The following is a 20,029-nucleotide window of genomic DNA, read 5'->3' as shown; positions in this document are numbered from 1 at the left end:
GATTGGCCTGGCTAGGGGAAGGTTTGGAGGGCTGCCCTGGCACCTGCTCCCTGCAGTTGTGTCCTAATGAGACTCTATTCTTGTGTTTATAACTGAAAGAAAAATGGAGAATGTGTCAAAATTCAGATTCTAGCCTTCCAGACAGAGAAGAAAAACCGTGAGGAGGTTTTACAGGAATTCATTCCTCTACCTGTTTGCAGTAGCTGGTGGTGGTGGGCGCTGGTACAGTGTGCTGTGTGTCACTGCTGCCCAAAAACTGCCTTGCTGGATGTCAACATCCTTTCTCCAGCATGGGTACCCACGGTTTGCTTGGATTTGGAAGCTGGTGAAAACTGACATTTTTTTTCTCATAATGAAACACAGGCCCATGGTGTTCAAGCATGCTTGGTTTTGAGCAACCTTTATATCCTTGGCCTCTGCAGTGGCCTGGAGAGATCCTGTCTGTGGCTGTGGTACAGAGTTTGTGAGCAGAGTTTCCTTTTCTTTGTTCTAAACATGCTACTGTTGATTCATGTGGATTATAGGTTTTTTATTACAAGAAATAGGGATTATTTATTTCCTTTTCACCTTCACTTGTGCCACAGGTGATCTTTTATTCTCCCTGCTGCCCAGCTGCATCTCTCACCTGAATGTGTAATTTGTTGAACCTGCCCATGACTAGGTGCTTTTCCATACCTATGATATATTCTTTTATATTCTTCTCTCAGTCCTTTTTGGTTTTCCAGGAGAGAGTGGTCCAAGGTATTGTTGTGTTGTGGATTTCTGTAGAAGCTACAGGGAGAATTTCAAAGTGCTCTGATTTTTAAGTCTCCTGTGTTATTTTTGTTTCTTCTCAGTAACCTTTGGTAGAACTAAAAATTGTAATGAATCATAAGAAAATAAATCAATTTCTATTATCATGCTCTTGAGTTAATGCTCTGAATTTGTTCCTTCTCAGACATTTTGTCTATCTGAAATCAGTTTTTATATATCCTCTCAGACAGGTCTACATATGTGTGAAAACGTGCATCTTGTTGAATTGTTCTCAGTCAATAAGTAAGCAAGTTCTTTGGTACCATAAACAGGATTATAGTATTAGATCCTCTGTTGTTTTCCTTCTGTGGCAGCTGCATTGTTTTGGGGTGCTTGCTTAGGTTGCTGTGTAGCGCTGCTCAACTTCAGAATGTGCTGTCTCACACCAACAAGGCCTTTTCTGTGGAGAGGGTGGATTGCAGTGGACATGGAGCAGAAGCATATCTGATCAGTGGTGTAAAAAGCAATCATTTTCCTTTCCAATTTAAGTATGGTAAATGCCATTATTACTATTTTTTTTGTATCACTTCTGTAGAGTAGATAACTTGATGAGATTTAGATATGATAACTCCAAATAAAAAGTAGTTCAGTAAAAGCCTGAGGGTGTTTGTGCTCCTGTGGCAGTGCAGCAGGTGTTGCAGCCAGTGACTCCAGTGTGCAGTACATCTATCGCTCCTTGGGAAGCAGTCCAGGCAGTCTTGGGAAAGATCACAGAGCCTAAAACATCAGAGGTTGACTTAAGTACTTTCCTAGCTAAAGAGATTAATACCCAGCAGTCTCTAGGTTTGGCAGCTATCCTGTGTGGGCTTTTTTTTTTTTCCAAAGGGCATTACAATGAACGTTAAAATACTTCCTAACCATGACTGTTCTGTTCTGTGTGGCAGAGGGAGACGGTGGCATGTGCCTGATGTCTGAAATTCCATGAAGACAGAGGTTATCTCCTGATTTCTGTCTCCTTTGCAAATGCAACCTGTTGAGAAAATTGGGTTGATGTTGGGCCCATCTTGGGTTGTTGCAGTTACAGTTGTGTTTTTGTCCAGGTTCTGAAATCCTGTTGCTTTCTGCGTGCTGCTGCCATGAGCAGGCTCTGTAGGGCGGCTGGTAAGGAATAAACGTTGTTGTTTTGTTTTTCCTGTTATGACAAGGATGATTTCACACTTTCTTGTTTCAGCACAAAACACACTTTAAAAAAACCAAACAACCCCCCAAAAAAATCAAGCACACCCACTCATGTTCCCCCAATCAATCAACCTATGCCAGAGAGCAATTCGTTTGCCTCTTATTTTGAGACATTCTGGCTCTCTTTTCAAAACAGATTGGTGAAATTGATGAGAGAGATGCATTTCCTCAGCTGTGGCTTATTCTCCTAACAAAGCCCTGGGAATTCTTTCCAAATACACACTCAAAAGGGACCATAAGAATTCTGCAAAGAATGCAAACATCTATTTTTTTGGTTCTGTGGAGTTTTCCCCCCCCAGCCTACTTGTGGTTTTTTTTTTTTCCTCAAGATGAAAGAATAGATTTTTATTAATGTTAGTCCACTTCAGTAAACTTTCTTGCTATTTGCATGTATTATTTATGCTACAGCAATTCAAGTGTTTCAAAGAAACAAAATACAAGTCACTGCAATGTTTTTATGGTTTTGTTTTGTTAGGTTTTTTTTTTTTTCCCCTGGAAAATCTGATGATTTATTTGCTCTCTAACTTTTTAGATACCCTTTCTTGCCCAGTTTTTCTTTTTTGATGACAAGTGATGTTGAGCACTTACACTTGTTTTATATGGGAAGCCTTAAAACATTTCTGTTGCCATACTTTGTTATTTTAGTTGCTGAAGATAGCATCACTACTGCTCGCTGTTCCAGTTATGCTTTCAGTTAATTCTGAAAGATACACTTCTTTTTCTGTGTCTTGGGCTCTGCCTTAGTGTATCTGCAGTGAGTATAAAATTAGGCTGTGCAAATATCCAGAATGCTAGGTGCTTGAGTATAATTTAATAATCTGTGTATTATTTTAAAGACACACATAAGCAATTGCTGCTTGCTGATAAAATGCATTTACTGACCCATGAATGAATTGATCCCTATGACTATTTAAACCTCAGGGCTTTAAAAGTTTTTTCTCTTATCTTTATGTTAAACAATGGAAAGTTTTACCGTATGTTCAAATAACGTCTTCATCAGGTTCACAACAGGATACCATAGTTAATTTTCAGTTGAGTGCTTTACAGGATTTTCTTTTTGCTGGCTGGTTGGGTGAAAGTCTAGACACTGAGAGACGAGGCGTTAGAGGGGCCTCACAATATAGTTATTGTGAATGGTAAGTAGGAGCAGCTTCCTCTGATGTACAGACTCCATGCCCAAACCAGTGGTACAAAGGCATAGCTTTTGTTCAGGAGGATAGGGGCTAATCCGAATGCTGCACACTGTGAAAAACCTTTTATGGAAGGGGGGAAAAACTTGCCTTGAAGGTGAGAGGTCAGCAGTTTAACCTCTGACCACAAAACAAGAGACTAGCGAAGAATGGGACGAACAAGGGGGAAAAATACTTCAAGTACTCCATTCTTTGTTTATCAGAAATGGGTCAAGCAAATGAGTGTCAGGAATGGTTACTGGAGTTCTGATGGGCTGCAAGGGAGTCTGAAGATGTGCTCTGGCTTGGCTGTGCATTGCTACAGTGTTTGGAGCTTGCATAGTTCTTGGTTAAGTGCTTGATAAAGAGATCACCAAATGAAAATTTAATCTTTCAGCAACCCTTAAAAACACAGGTGGTCTCCTCTCTTCCTCCCCAGCCCATATCAGGTCCTTTTGCTATTACAGTGTTTTATTCCAACCTTCCTTTGCATTGATTAACATCATTTAGCATTTGGCTTTTAGCTGTTTCCACTGTTTCTGGGCTGGTTTTTTTAAGTTTGTAAGGAAGCATCACAGTAATAATGTCCTCACAATGGTTCAACAGGCAGTGAGATGCGTCTCTTAGCTAAAGCCACAAATCTTTGGGTGGTCAGTGTTATTGTACAACAGCAGGGGAGAGCTGTTTCCAATCTTTGTGCAAAGGGAATATGGAGGCTTTCCCCTCTGATCTCATTTCGGTATTATCAGTGCTGGGAATTTAGTCACAATCCAATTAGAAATGATGGAAGTTATGTTAACTAATAGTTAAGCCTCCCATATTCCCAGGTCCACCCATTTGGAGTGATTAATACACTTGGTGTGTTACAGCTCAGCTCCCTGCTTGGCATACAACCATTCCTTGTTGCTTCACTACATCCAGCCCATGAGAAGCACTACTCAGCTCCCTCCTGGTCTCTCCCAGCATGCAGAAAAGCAAAGAAGACATAATGCCTTGCTTGTGCACCTTTGGAAGTTTTATACTTCACTGGACATAGATGTGTTTTAGATATGAGGTAAATTCCTCTTCCTGCATCACACGAAGGGATTAAAGCTAGGCTTTGTTGTTGACTCTCTTCGCATGTGACACATCTTCAAACATTTGCTTATGACTCGGACATCTTTAGGCCTCTTGCATTAAGAGAAGTGATCATGAATCAGCAGTATTCCTCAGCCAACCAGTGGCAGGGCCTCTCAGGCTTGAGGACATGTATTCTGGTACATGCTTGATTTTATTTCTGCTTGGAAATAGCATAGCTTCCTCTAACCCTTGACTGAGCTTAATCCTTTGTTTCTCCATTTTGTAGACATCCACCTTTCTTATTTTTAAGTATTTTAGGGGTAAATTCCTCAGAAGGGTGGTACTGAGTGTACTTCCATGATCTGACACATCTTCTGGTGAGAGAAAAAAGGCTTAATTCTTCTTGCATTCCTTAGAAACTCTATTGGTTCACTGATTTCAAAATATGGTGTTTTTTAATGGAGAGCTTGTTAAACATGCAGAGTTGTTTATTAAATAAATTTTAAATTAAAGCCTTATAACTGTGGCTGTTGCTGGAATTACCTGAGCAGGTGATTTCTATAGCTATTAAGTGAAAGTAAGATGAAGAACCCATTATAGTCTCTTTGCCTTGCTGTTAATGGGTTAGTTTTACCATTTTTTAGTGGGCAGCTTACAGTATGAATTATCATCTTTTAGGCTTTTTAAATTTGATGGAGTAAAATGGTGTTCTCAAGCAAAATGACTGATGTTTTTGTCCTTGGGGGGAAGCACAGAAGTTAAAATGCTTAGGTATTTTAGAGTAGGCACCTTTCAGTATCTTGTATCTGAATCTGGAAAATAAGAGATACAGGTTTTTTCCCCATAATTATTTCTTCTGTAATCTTTAAAAGCAATCTAAACCCCTTCCATTCTTTGTGAAAGGTCAATGATGATGCCATTGTGGTCTGGAATAGCATTTCCAAATTTCAGGAAAAAAAAAATGACCTAAAAGTACTGCTGTATGACAGTATGTACTTTGTATCTCCTTGATAAGTTTGTGGGTTTTTTTTTTTTTGTTGTTATTGTTTTTTTGTTTTGTTTTGTGGGGTTTTTTTTAAATATTTTTTTTTGTGGGTTTTTCTTGGTTGGTTGGTTGGTTGTTTATGTTTTGTTTTTTACCTCCTCGGTTGCTACAATGGGAGAAAACTTTGTGGTAAAAAGTAGTCTGTGTGTCCAAAATGCCTGTCCAGACCCCTCTGCAGAGCCTTCTTACCCACCAGCAGATGGATACTCCTGCCCAAGACTCCTGCACAACTGGGTTTCCTCCACAGACTTACTGAGGGTACATGTAGTCCCCTCATCCAGATCATGATAAATATATTAAACAGAATTTGCCCTGAAGTTTTTAAGCAGAATGTTATTCTGTGGAATTTACTATCCTGAAAAGAAATCTTCTGTGGGCTTGATAGGAATGAAGAATTTAAGCAATAAAAAGTCACTTGGGATAACTTGTTAAAATTAAGATGTGGTATTTGCACATCCATCATTTTTCAAATCTATTTTTAGTGTTTTCAGAAATTAGTGGATTTTCCCTGCTCTGGAAAATTCAAGGATTTTGTTTATCAGAGTGATAGAAGACTCAAGATAAAAGAGGAATTTTCTGAGTCTTGCTTGAGAGAGAGTGTATGTGTTTTTACTTGAAAGGTGCAGCAGTGTTTTCATATCCTGTGTTTGTTTTTTTTACTATTCATAAAAACAATTAATTAAAAAGGTGCTATAAGGAGATACCTTATTTTATGTAGATATGATTTACAAATGCATTCTATCCCATTGATTATGAAATTGTCAGCATGGGTGATTATGATTAGTCTTCATTAATAAAAAAATAAAAGTAGTTTTCTTAAAGCAAAGCAACTTCTGCTTAATCTAGGTGCATATTGAACTGTTCTTGATGAGAAGTGCATGTGCATGGTTAGTGATTGGTTTCTTCTGCAGCATACTGTTATTTTAATGCAGGAATTTGCTTGTCTGAAAATGTTTTAATATTTCCTCCAGAAATTCTTTTGTATGTCTTAGGAAGATTGATTGGCACCTACAATTAATTCTTAGTGTTCTTAGCTTTTTGGTTTTCCTGGTAAATGACCAACAAGATAACTGTACTGTTTTCTTGGGCCCATCCACTCATGACTTTAATTTATTTAGATCAGAAATTATTAACCTGTAGCATTGATTCCAGCTGTACACTGTGCTTGCTTAGGTTTTACATACATCCACAGAGCTCAACTGTTTCTCCAGGAGGTGAATTTCTTTTGTTTTCAGAAACAAAACAAAGAATAAAGAGAAAAGCTCCATGTAGTTACCAAGTTGTTATCAAACTGTACTGATCATTCACATCATCCTTTTAAGCCTTCCTGTGGTGAACATGCAACCATGGCAGCAGCCCTGTCTTACTGGTTGAGATGGGGAACGTGCAGAAGGACAGAGCCATAGGTGTGAAATGACTAAAAGAGGTTAGTGATGTGGGGCTTACAGGAAATCTGAGGTTTGTTTAATGATCTGCATCAAGGAAGAAACTGAAGTAGATAGAAAATGGAAGCCAGAATAATATAGCCCTTCCAAGAGCATCCAACCCTTTCATGCAAACACTGAACAAGGAGAAATTATTAAGTGAGAGAAGGGCAGTGGTTGAGAGGAGAATTTTTTATGAAAACTTTCATACAGATTAATGTAATAGAATGCATAATATTTCATGCAGTGCCATATATTTTTAGCTCCTTGTACATCCTGTGTGTAGATGGCTGTTACTGTTGTGCAGGTTTAAAGGTGCATGCTGAAATATTAGCATCAGATTTATTTGGTAAATTAATGTTTTCAGATGAGACATAACCTTAATTTATGCTGTTGTTGATTTATTAGTAAGTCATTCCTTGTTCTTTCACACCAATAATACCATTTTTCACGTTGCTAATATTTTTGACTGCTGTGTGATGCATACACAGGCATTAGTCATGGTTTCCCTGCCCTCATCTCACTTCTCTCTGCTGTAGTGCTCTTTGGAAAGTAAAATTGTGACCCTCATTAGTTAAGAGGCAGAAATGCTCAGTTCAAACATATAGATGGCCCATCTTTCTGCAATACTCCCTTCCTGTACTCCTTATCTCCCCATCCCCTAGCACCCCACTGCTCTTCCAAGTGCGCACAGGTCTGTTTTCTCTCTCCTTCCTGCTCTGAGTGGTGGTACCACTCTCTGGGCTGCTGCTTTGCCTCCGTGACTGGAGAATAACCAGCTGGATCCACTGCCTGGCTGGTGTTGCCTGGTTTTCCAGTTGGCAAGGCAGCTGGCCTGGGTTGGGCTCCAACCCAGCAGCATAGCTGTGTACCTTGCAGGGTGCCTTTGTGAAGTAACTCCTTCTGACAAAAAAAGTTCTTGTACTTTTAGAACAGTTAGTTTGAGTGCAGGCTGCTGAAATGGGAGAAGGCAGCTTCTGACCTTGCCTTCTGGAAAGGCTCAATTTACAAAGGATGTGTTGAGTTCTGACCCCTCATGGGCCATGCGAGTGCAGTGTGTTGTTTTGAACTTTAGCTTTTTCTATTAGAGTGAAATATATTGTCTGCTATTATCACACTATTAAATTAATTTTCACTATTTTGTACATGATTTATTTGAGATTCCACTGGATGAAGCAGGCATGAGGTATTGAGGTTTCATAAGATAAAATAGTTTTGAACTCTAACCACATCAGAGTTACTCTGTAATGGGATGTAAATTGAAATCATGCGTGTATGTCACCCTTTTACTCTGCTGTTCTGAATAAATAATATTTTTTGAAATCAGCAGAGCACTGTAACTCTTCTGTTTTATCACTGAAGTATGTGATACCAAGAAATGTCTTGGAGAGTTTCCTAGTTACTGAATGTGCCTTGGGATTTGTAACTCAAGAGACTGGAACCCAGATCTCCTGCCTCCAGGGCTGCAAGACACAATACCATTCTGGTACAACCTCTTTCTGTATTTTGGGTTGCTGTTTACATTCCCGATTTTGCTGACCCTTCTCCAACACATAATAGGGAATTTTGACCTGAGTAACTGTAAACACCTGTGAGAATACCCTTTGACTTACTTTAACTTGTCTTACATATTTGTGTGGCCTGTGCTTTAAAATAACTAAATCTTGGCCTATGTGGAAATGTCCCTTTTTTATGCCTTTTCTTCTGAATCAAAAAAAATTCATTTTTCCAAGATCTCATGATGTTTGTTAACCTGAAATAACTGATTGCAGGTTGGTAACCTGCAGGACTGAAAAAACAGTGTGTGTCTTCTGATTGCTGATGTTCTGTGCTGTTGACTGGCTCTGTGTTCTACCTCTGTTGAAGCAGAGAGGGACCAATACTATTAATGCAGCTCAACAAAAAAGAACATACTTTTTTCTTCCTGCCCTTTCTAACTAGTTTGTGATCCTTCAGAGTTTTGAAGAAGTTGGAGAGAAAGGCACAGGCAGATACAGCTATGTCAGCTGTGTTTTACTAAAAGATCAGTATATTTTTCAGTTAGAAAATGGCCAAAGAAATAAATTGCATTAGCCTTCTGCCATGTGTGGTGTTCCCCTTTAAAAGGCTTAGTGAGGGAAAAGTGCCCAGTTTGAAAACATCTCTGGGAGGAGTGTGACATGGAGCCGCTTCTCCTGTCCTGGGAGATCCTTGGTGGGGATCAGAGTGGTCTCTCTTCCCTGGGGCATCAGGTGCCAAAGCCATGGTGCCTCCGCTGGGTGAGCCCCAGCCGTGGGATCTCTGTGTGTACATTGTGTGTGGTTGCTGGCTTTGAAATGTCTGGGAGACCCTTTCTTAATGTTTTGTTTGTCTTCTGTGGAAGAACTCCTATGTTGGGAGGTTCTGTGAGGGTTGTTTGGTGAGTGACTGGAATATCTTCATTAGCTGCACAGACTAATCCTAAAGGGGACTTGTGATATAAATGGTAGTGTGAAGGTTGTTTTCTGTACTCTTTTTTTTTTTACTGAACTTGGCTCTTGGATACTAAAGCATGACTGCTTCATGACAGAATCTCAGCTGTTGGAGTAACACTGATTTTCTGTAAGCAACCTCTTATAACCTGTGTTTTGTGTTTGTTCTTATCAAAAGTTTAGTGTTGACTTTTAAGGATTGGTATGTGAAAAATGTCAAAACATTGATTTTCAGCTGCATGCTGCCTACCGTAGACAAATCAGGGCTGAATATATGTGGGCTAGCCTCTAAAATTTTTTGTGCCTGAGTCTTGCTCACATGGAGGGCCCCTGGGACAGATGGCCCCTCGCTGTTGATGGTTCGATTACAGCGATCACCCACAGCTTCTGAAGAGTGCGAAGAAAAGAAATTGCTTTCTTTGTCAAGGTGTTTTCATTTCAATTCTCACCCATTAGCCCTGTTTGGTTAAGTTTTGAATTACTCCATCAGGTGACTGATGAGTTTATTTTTCCCCCGGATGATATTAAAATGTATTTGGGATAAGATGGAAAGCAAAGGCAAAAAAAGATTTCTGCTTATTGATCAGTACTCCTTTATCTTTGTTCTGGCTTAATGTGTCATGAACAATAAAGATAAAAATGAACACTGAATCAGAATATGTTAGAAAATATATATTTTTAACAACTATTTTAATTATTTTAAATCTGAACTGCTTACACATATAGCAAACTATACGTAGGTTAAGGCTAATCAATAGCCCTTGCTAGTTATGATTTTAGAACTTTATGTAACTAAGAATGTTTGTGATTGTTTAAATTTATGTGTATAAAATTATGAAATGTTGCTTTATATAATTATAGCTTTTGAAGTTAGATGTGTCTCAGTTGTGGTGCTGTAGATGCTCAGAGCAGTAGGAATCAGCTGGACCAGGTCCTTGTTGCCAGTACTGTTCTACTTCCATACCTTCCTATAACAGCCAGTAAGCAAAATGCTATTTGTGATTGGAGAATGAAAACAGGGCAGAGAATAGAGCATTTGAAACTATGCTTTTATAATGTACAATTACATTCATTCTCTTTCACGCTAAGTAGAGTATCACTACACAATCCCCAGTCTCATTTCACAGCAAAATCATAGAGGTGGGATGAATATATGATACAGTAGTGTATATATATAATTACATATATAGTATTAATTAATTTAAATGTCATAAATAATCTAGAATAAAACAGTGAACAGACAATCTAACCTCTTCTCTTGTAGGTTATAGTGAGGGTGTCAGTGGGATTGGCTTTTCCAATGTATTATGTATTTCACTACTGCTCTGGCCTTTAGTTTGTACCTGTAAGTTACTGAGTAATAGGTAGTTACCTACCTGTTACTTATTAAGTAATCACATTTTACTGCTTGCACTAGTCATTATTTTAGGCAAGGGGCATAATTTACAGGGAAATCCTGCCCTCAGGTATTAATAGTTGGGCTGTGCCCAGGATGTGGTTCTCACCAGCGGAAAGTGGAAGGAATGTTCCTGCACTGTTCAGGCCAGAAGAGTAAATAGGTAGTCATTATATCTTCTTTGGCCAAGAGGGAGTTCCCCTGCAACATCAGTTTTTTTTCCTGAAGTAGCAAAAAGAGTGGAATGACTTCTGCTCAGAGAAAAAACTTGCAGAAGCATTAAGTTTGTGGTTTAAATTTTTAATTGCTTTATTTTATTTTTTTTTAAGATATGCTAACTCTAATGTAAGATTTATTTTTGTATTATTTTTGAAAAATGTCTGTCAAAATGGCTTCAATATTATTCTGTGTATTCTGCAACCAATCAGTTTGCTTTACATGGTCACATATATCCCTGGTTTCATGCCCAAGCTGGTAACAAATTTGTATTTCTTGAAGTACTTAGGAAACAGTAACTTGGGTATCCATAATATACTGAGCCTTTGTCATGTGCCAAAAGCTTTTTGATTTTTCTATATGCAGTCTCTGTGTGTTCCACGAGGCAAATATAATGGTATATTCTGTGACATAAAATGTTTTTCTCTATCTCTGGTCAGAAGTCACTGACATGGGAAAGCCAAGTGATGATCCATCTCCTGTGTACTTGGCTGGGCAGGAGCTTTGCTTCTTCCTAATGTACTTAGTACATATTTCTTGGTAATAATGTACTTGAACTTTTCTAGATCTTTCTCAAAATCAATCTTGCAGCACTAATGTAGGAAAATTTCATATAGCCCACAGTATTTTTTGGCAACTTTAAGTCCCATATTTTCATTTAAAACAAACAAAACACTGCAAGAGAGTCTGGCGTGTTACTTTTTCATCCATACAGGGTAGGATGTAACACTTGTGTTTGGTTGCAAAGGGGAATGACCTACGTCTTATTGTTTTCAGTTATTGTTCATTTCATTAGATCACAACACAGCCTGTCTCATTGAAATTTCTTTGAACAAGAGACCCAGTGAAAGCAGAAGTATTTTGGTTTGTAAACCTTCCTTAAACATTAGCAATGACTTCAGACATATGTGGTGCTCACTTGCTTGTTCTTTTGCTACCTTAGTTCTTAGATCCTTGTTTTCATGATCTGTATTCACTCACGATTTAAAGTTAAAAATAGAAGAATTAAAAATTTTTCCAGTGTAGCTTCTGAAGGCATTCTGCAGTTGTTGCTGCATTTTATGAGGTCGTTCTCAAGATTTATCAGGTAAAAGAAGCTGCTTATCTTGTGAAGAGACCAAATAAAGGCTGAACATACTCATTTTATCTGTGCACTGTCTGTGCAATGAACTCTCACCCTGATTAAGGTTTTAGCCTGAAGCATGGCTAATAGCATTGCAGCCAAAAGGACCCTTTTCTTTCTGCCCCTAGTTAGCTGAAATGACTTACTGCTCTGTCCTTCAGTGGGACAAATTCTTGTGCAAAAAGGGATTGACCTGCAGCTCTTAAGGAGATGTCAAGTTGTGGCTAGAAGTTTTAACCATCTACCTGCCCATAAAAAGGGGAAGAAGTACATATTTCCTAGTTTGACTGCCTTTCCAACAGGGAATCGGAAGGATCAGAGGAACTGTCAGGTCTAAAACCTGACAAAGTTCCACTTCTCTATAACATGCTAAGCTGAACTTTGCATGTGATTAACTGGAGTTCAATGTTTGCACGCCGTTCTAATGTTTCTGGGTACTCTGAGGACGTGTTGTCACATAAATTTAAAAGTAGAAGTACTTGAAAATAATTGTGGTAAACTGTACAGTCAGTAAATCTATTGTGTGGCTTTACAGTGTGATGTCACACACATCATATTCTCATACTTCAGTACAGATTGTGAGCTCTTAATGCCTTGATGGGGCAGTAATGACTGGCATGGAAAAGCTGCAGGGTTGCCATGAAGTTGTGATGCTTCTGAACTGGAGGGGCTGACTGAACTGGACTCACTGACTTCAAATGCGAGTTGTTTTTGCATGGGGTAGAGAAGAATGTGGTGTGTGTGGTTTTTGTGTACAGACTGAGTGACTCTTACAGTTGTGGATTGTACCTTTGTTTTCCCAACAAAATTTCCCAAACAAAATTCTGGATTTCCACAAACATGGTGTGAACACTGGTATCCTGAAACCATTTACTAAGTTACATGTCTGTAATTCTGAGTTACTTGATAAGTCTGTGAGAAATTTGGGTTACTTGTGATTTGCAGCACCTTTTAAGCATATGTCCGACAGCAATTACTTTAGGTGTTATTACTGTTATTATTGTTATAATTGTTACTACTTTAACTGTTATTATTAAAGTTAAAAACAGTTTCTGTAGAATAGGCTGCCTCATGGAAGGATGAAGTTTTCATCTTGCCTGTGCAGTCGTTGTAATTATGTTTCTGAACCTGAGTGAAAAGTCACTGATACAAAAATCACATTTCTGATTGGCAAATGGGCAGTCAAGAAGACTTACAAACAACTGCTACTGTGACTCTGGGGCTACTGAACTGTTATTTTCCATTTTCCATTTCTCAAAGGGCGGTATTTAATGTGTGTTTGGTGATGCTGTCATCATGTAGTTCACACTTTACTTTCCATGAGAAAAGTTAGAAGGAAAAATGTCAGAAGTCACACATTCCAACTCTCTCTTTTGATGCCAGTGTGAGTTGGGTACCTTCACTGTCTAAAAAAATTTTCAAAATGAGGCATAAGCTTTGCAATCAGTTGAAGACAAGGCAGAGGGCACTGGTGTGGGGGAGAGAAAGGGGACAGGAGATTCTGGGCTCCTGTGCTGTGGCCACATTATGGCTTATTTTGAAAGGGGAGTCCATGTTCAGCACCTAGCTCAAATGTGCTGCTGGGGCTACTGTGTAGGCACCTACAGACCCAGAAAAATCTCAGTATACTAATATATGGCAGGAAATGGTGGCAAATATAATTCCTAAAACTCATTGACATTTTTCTATAACTGATGTGGTTGTCAAGTGTTCGTATTTGATTCTGAAAATTGTCACTGGTAAAGCACTCACTGTGACTGGTTTTTGGCTGTTCTAGGGGAACATACCTGTTTTGGTGCAGCCCTTTTTGCCTTGTATTCCTTTGCTATTTGGTGAAGTAGCAACTGTTTGAAATTATGGGGGCAATTTAGGAGGGTGCATTAGTGAATAGAGTGTGAGTAAAAAAAAGTTGAAGGTGCTGGATTGTTAAGATCTGATGTAGTTTTGTAAATATGTTTTCTTTTGCTTTTCTGAAAAGACTACATGTGTATGGTTGCGTTCTGCAATAAGCTTTCTATGGAATGAGTAGAATGAGAACACACTTCATAGTCTTGGAGAAATTTCAGCATTCCTTTAATGAGCAAAAAAAATAGGTGAACTACATGATTTGCATAAAAGTGTACTTTCAATTATTTTCTAGAGTGTGGCACCCTCATTTGCATATTGTTTCTAATCTGACAGGTTTTAAGTGCCAGAGAAGTTAGCGACTGTTCCTTACTTTTGCCTTTTTTTTAATCAAATTGCATCAATGTATTTTGTTCATGTTCTTTCTTTTGATTACTGATTCTTGGAAAATACTGTAAATCCCTTCTTCCCTTTTCCATGGCATCTTTCTCTTCTTCCTGCTGCTGGTGGGTGCTCCACTTTGATCCTCCAAATCCAGGAGCGGAAGACCACTGGTGCACCCAGATCTTCTGTCAGCAGGGCCTCCTGTTCTACTGCATCTCTGGCACTGCATGTATGAAACTGTTAACAAACGGATTTAAATATGATATACAGAAGTCTTTTTTTGCAATAAGTAGCTTTTATGGGAATGCTGGTTTTTTTCATCAGATGATTTCATCTGTAAAAACTCTTGGGTTACATGTTACGGTTCATCTCTTATTTTGTTTCTGAATCACTGTTGTAGTGATTTGGATGAATATTAAATACTATGTTGATACAAAAGCATCATTACAATTACTGTTGGGGGTTTCTGGAAAATTAGTCTAAATAAGTAACAGATTTTCGTTTTTGAACAATATTAATATTATAAACTTGGTTTGGAAAAGTAATTTTTTATTTCTGAAAACTGATTTAACAAAATCAATTCTGCTTATTGTTTAAATATGTGTTTATAAAGCTATTCCTTGAGATTAGATATAATTTCAGCTTTATTAATTAAATTCTCAGGTTTGTGTAAGAAAAACAATGTGGAACTTTTTGTTTTTTCAAGACAAGAAAGAAGAACTGTCTGCAATAAGCTTTGCTTTGCTGCCTTCTTTTTCCTCACTGTATTTCTTTCCCACCCTTTAACTCCTGGCCCCAGTCCCTTCTTTCCCTTCTGCACTGACAGCTTTTTTCCAATGAATATCTGTAAAGCATCAGAGAAAATATAGCTGGAGGGATACTGAGCAGTCATCTAGTCCATTCCTCTGTCCCAAGAGATGACCAACTCTGCTTGGCAGCCTTCTTGTCTGTCCTGCTCAGTAAAACCCAGAGGGATGAAGATTCCTCTTCTCCAGGCAGAACACTGGACTGCTTAATTAATCTGTTTCATTTTACCTTAGCTGTGTTTTCCTGTCTGAAATTATTCTCTGTTGCTATCAAGAGAATTACGTGAGATGAAGTTTCTCAGTATGTGTTTGTAATTTCTGTTCCATTACTAAATTGAATGTGTGCTAATTAGCTGATCCTGTTGTATTTTTGGGTGACATTTATAATCTGCAAGTTTGATTATGAAGAGTATTTTTAGAGTATGTTTAACTTTTTAATTTTTGGGGAAGTTACAACTCAGAAAGCTTTATCTTTTTTTTTCTCATAGGTTAGAATGCATTACTTCTATAATCTATTCTGTCATGAGAAATAGTACTTTCTTAGATCTGTTACAGAAGTTAAAATGTGTTAGAAGTTGTTTTCTTAAAAATACAGATGACATGCTTTATGATGTTGCTTCTTTGGGAATAGATTTTTGGAGAAAAATTACCTTGAGGATATGCATATGTTTTCCTCTGCTCTTAGTGTGTGTCATGCTTGCCTGCATTTGTCTTCTGGAGAAGTTCTAGGTTGGAACATCTTGCATACTTCTTTTTAAGAATTGCACACGAATCACTCTTCTCTTTGTATCAGTTGTACCATACTCTAAGTTTTGGTCCCTCAGCAAACCACTCCATGCTTGTCTCTCTACTGACTTGTAGCAAGGAATATGAACTTTCCAGTGCTATAGAATGTTTAGCAAAGAAGTTTTCAAGTGTTACTGGCACATGCTAAGATGTACGTCCTGGATGTGGTAGGCGTAGGAAGAAGTGATGTTGGTACGTGCATATATATATATATATATATTTATTTATACATGTAACACACAAACTGTTTTATGTATGCACTTTACAATTTCCTCCTGCTACGACATTTACTTAAAATTGGTATAAAACTTTGTCCCAAAAAGTCTGGTGGAAAATGAGGAGAAATTCTGTAGTTCCTCAGCTGGCTATAGCAACAGCTATTTCTGAGTGGTTCTCATCCTCTCACCCATAAAATCAGAATTAAATCGACCTAAGATAGCCAGATCAGATGGTGTATCTGGAAAGTAATCCTCAGGGAAAAAGAAAATTCAGTCTTTGTAAATATGAAGATAAAGTGCATAAAGTTGCAGAATAGGATTATACTTTCTCTTTTTATTTCTGAATCAGTACCCTTTTGTTTCTTCCTTTGCAGCACTTGTGAGAAGTTGCCACAAAGATATGTCAAATGCTGCCTGAGCCTAGCTCCAAAAGCAGAAACCAACATAATCTTTTGAATAAAAAAAACCCCAATCCCTGACTCGGATAATTATCATAAAATCCTGAGGCTTTTTATAAGTGTTAGGGTTTGGTTTCAGAGACTAAAGACATAAAAAGAGTATAGTAACTTTTCTTTTTGAAGCACGAGTCACATCAGATTTTCTTACTTAATAAATGTGTGGCAAGTACCTACTAAAATAACCAGTTAAAAGCCAGTAATAACAGCTGCAAAACCCGGCTCAAAACAGTTGGACAAATCTTGGAGGCATGTAATTTTTGCTGAGTGTAGCACTGAATGTTTTTCTTGGATTTAGTTAGGAATATTTTTTCAAATGTTGGTGCTTGTTTTCACGAAAGAGTAGTAAAAGCATTATTTTGCCTGTTTAGATCACTTGATTTTAATTATCCTGTCATGATATAAATATCCTTTCGTGATATGAACGTAAATGTTGTTATACCTATAGTTGAGTGAACTAGAATTTACTTAAATATGTTTTTACCATTTCAAGTGAGACTGGAGTAGTCCAAGAGACCCCTAATACAAAGAGAAGATGGCAAGCTGAGCAGGACACTGAATTAAGGTTGTAGGGTTTTTATCTGTTAGCATATCAGGGCACCAAAAGAATTTACTGAGGCTGTTGATCTTGTTGCTTGTAGGTAAAGGGTGTGGTCCTGTGAAATGCTTTCAACTCTATTGACATCACTGAGGTGTGAATTTTACTCATGTTTTGACCCTAATCCCAAGATACCTAGAGCCAAGTTTTGTTTAATTCTAAGATCGGACTTTGCTCCTGATTGTGACCTTTTAAAATAACACCTGGGGGTCTTGCTATTGCGATCTGCTTCCTTTTTTGAAGCCTGACAGTTACATCTGCACTAAGGACAATGAAAGAAAGCAATTACGTTTCTGTCCGATTTCGGAAACCCCAGTGATTTTGTTACTGTGTTGCTAAAGCATTCACTATACTAAATGTTTCTCATGTAACTGTACTTCACATCTGCCAAAGTCATCTGCTGGCTTCATTGCTGGGAAGGGGCGAGCCTGCCAAGCCCCTGCGTGCCGGTGCTCCGACAGCCTCGCTGCAGGGCGGTCCCTGCTCCTCCTCGCAGGCAACAGCGCTCGGGTTTTGCAATAGAAGCAACTATAAATGGCAGAGCAAACCTTGGGAAGTTGTGAACAAGAACTGGGTGATAAGAAACGGAACTAAGGGCAGCTGGTAACTGGCTTGTATTGCATGAGGTCTTAATGCTTACGGCTGGAGCGCTGCCGGGTGAAGCAGTCCCGCTTTCTTTTCACCGCAACTCTCCGTTCCCCAGTTTTTCTTCCTTTTTTTTTTTTCTGACACAAAACAAATGGTTTTGGGGAACTGATCTAGTTGACGCTGACCTGAGAAGTTTCAGACACTTGGTTTGATCTTGGTCGGTTCCCTCATCTGGTTCAGTGTAGCAGGGGAAGAGTCTGTACCAAGACAAGGCAGACAGTGCTACAGGATCACCAACAAGTACCTGGTAGTGGAGTGCAGTGGGATTGCTCATTTGCAGAGGAATTTATGCTTGAAATGTTTGTGGACGTATGGCATTAGGTTTACAAGCTCTGTTCAAGTAGCTTTTGGATTCTGCACAGTTTTTAGTGGTTTGTAGAAAGTAATTTATGAATTAGGTACCATTGAATATTTAATATCTCCTACCATACTTACTACTCCTTGGACTTATCAGGGATCACTGTTGATATGTAATTGCTTTGTTTTTCATGATACTAATTTGGAATAAAACTGAGCTCCATTATAGGATAGGCAGGCACTGAGATATTCAAACTCCTCTTGTACCTGGTCTTTACAGAGATGTGTTGTCTATTTAAATACACACAAAACAGATGGGGATGAAGAGTCTCTGTCGTAAGTAACTGTATTTATTTGATCTCATATTTTTATAAATGTGACATCTTATCTCTTGTTTTGTATCTGCCTCCAAAAGTTCTTGCTCTCCATAGTAAATGGAGAAAGATTCCTTGTGCAAACGACATATATTTTAATAAATAGTAACTGCAGAACCCTTCCTGGATGTTGTTAGGAGAAAAAATACACTTGTCCAATAAGAGGAGTCAAATGCCTCCATTTTTACCTCAAATGTCACTTAGATTTGAATTAGATGCAAATCAGGTCTAAATTGCATTGAGTTGATTGACAAGTTGAATTTTGCAGCACATTTGAAAGGTCTATTCCACTGTTAGTTTAACATCTGGCCTGGGGTGAAGGAGGAATGCTGACTTCAGTTTCCAGCTCCTGGTGTTTGGGCCAGCAGCAAACACATGGGTGCAGCAGCTCTGTATTGAATAGTAGCATTTGAAATCAGCAGCTGGGAATAAAAAATCCATCAGTGGCATTTCCCTCCCATTGAATCTCCAGTTTGCAGCAGAAAACATACATGGGACAATGAAGAAGAGTAGAAACCTCCATACTTTGCCAAAAGTGGAGAACCCTCTGGTTCTGACATAAAACCTAGTGATGAGAGGGAAGTTTCTGAGTTATCACACAGTGCTGGTGTTAAAGCCTGAAGTTGGAACTCTGAATGGTTCCTGGCTCCTTGGATGACAGGAATTGCAGCAGCTCTTGAGGTGGACAAGAGGTGGCAGTTCTCATCAGGTGATGTCCTCCGGCGCTTACTGGCGGGTTTCTCCATTAGATTTCCTGCCCTCTGGCACCCCAAGCTGTTGTCAGCCATGCCAGGCACTGGCAGGAGGATCTGCCTGATGGTGGCTGGGGCATGAGCAGAATTTGGAGGGCTCGTCTTCTGGTCCAGGCTTTGTCACTGACCTGGGTCTTCCTTGCAGGAGGACAGGTACTTTCCCTTTTAGCACAAGGACAATTGCTGGTGCTGAGCTGTTGTACAGAAGTGCTGTGAAGCTTCCTGGATATTTGTGATATGGTGTAAGAGTAGCACCTTAGGAAGGTTTTGTATTACAGGCTGAGGAACATAATTCTTGTTTCTGTTGAAAAGTTATGGTTCAGATTGTTGTATTATATGCCTTTAAAATAACATTAATTTTAGAGTGATATATAGCCAAAATAACAATGATTATTTTGATAATTAGCAGTTTATAAGAGGTTAATGAAAACTTCAAGCTGTTATTGAAATGTTGGTTTTAAATGACTCTGAACAGAAAATATTGAAATGTGGTAGCTCTTCTAAACTCTTCCTTGAGAATGCTGGTTACATTGCTACTATCTTTAAAATCACAAAGGATGTTTTCCTGCACTCTACAAAGATCTTTGTTTTCCCTTATAATTTTATCCTCTTTTTTCCTGGAGAGGAAAGAGGTTTTATATCACTTTATTTCTTAATTAAATTAAAATGTAAAAATTGAACATGTGCTTAAAAAATGAAGTATTCAAAGATGAAAGAGTTGAATATGAAAATAATTTGGTACATCATAACCTACTACCATATGTAAAACAATAAACATACAGTTTCATAAATATGAAATAAGTCTTTTTAATAATCCAGTATCTTCCTTGGTTTTTAGATACATTTTTGCACTTGCCTCAAAGCTTGACGCTAAGCTGACCCTCTCTTTAATATTAATGTACTCTGACTGTAATACTCTGTTCCTTTGCCTCTGATTAATGCTGTCTGTCAATTATTTACAGATCCAGTGGTACTGTGGAAGTTCCCGGAGGACTTTGGAGACCAGGTTGGAA

The 20,029-nt window shown here is 38.5% G+C and overlaps 1 protein-coding gene across 1 annotated transcript in view; it reads left to right on the top strand.

The window, feature by feature from the left end:
* The window catches only part of DENND1B (DENN domain containing 1B), a 156,613-nt gene that overhangs the window by 18,917 nt on the left and 117,667 nt on the right, over nucleotides 1-20,029 (top strand). The window contains exon 4 of the mRNA XM_029962239.1: nucleotides 19,979-20,022. Within this exon, the coding sequence (XP_029818099.1) occupies nucleotides 19,979-20,022 (44 nt within the window). The remainder of the gene's footprint in view (nucleotides 1-19,978; nucleotides 20,023-20,029) is intronic.

This window comes from Manacus vitellinus, unplaced genomic scaffold, assembly GCF_001715985.3.
Source record: "Manacus vitellinus isolate BGI_N305 unplaced genomic scaffold, ASM171598v3 scaffold_44_pilon, whole genome shotgun sequence".
Lineage (NCBI taxonomy): Eukaryota > Metazoa > Chordata > Aves > Passeriformes > Pipridae > Manacus > Manacus vitellinus.
This window is presented reverse-complemented; position numbering and strand designations above follow the sequence as displayed.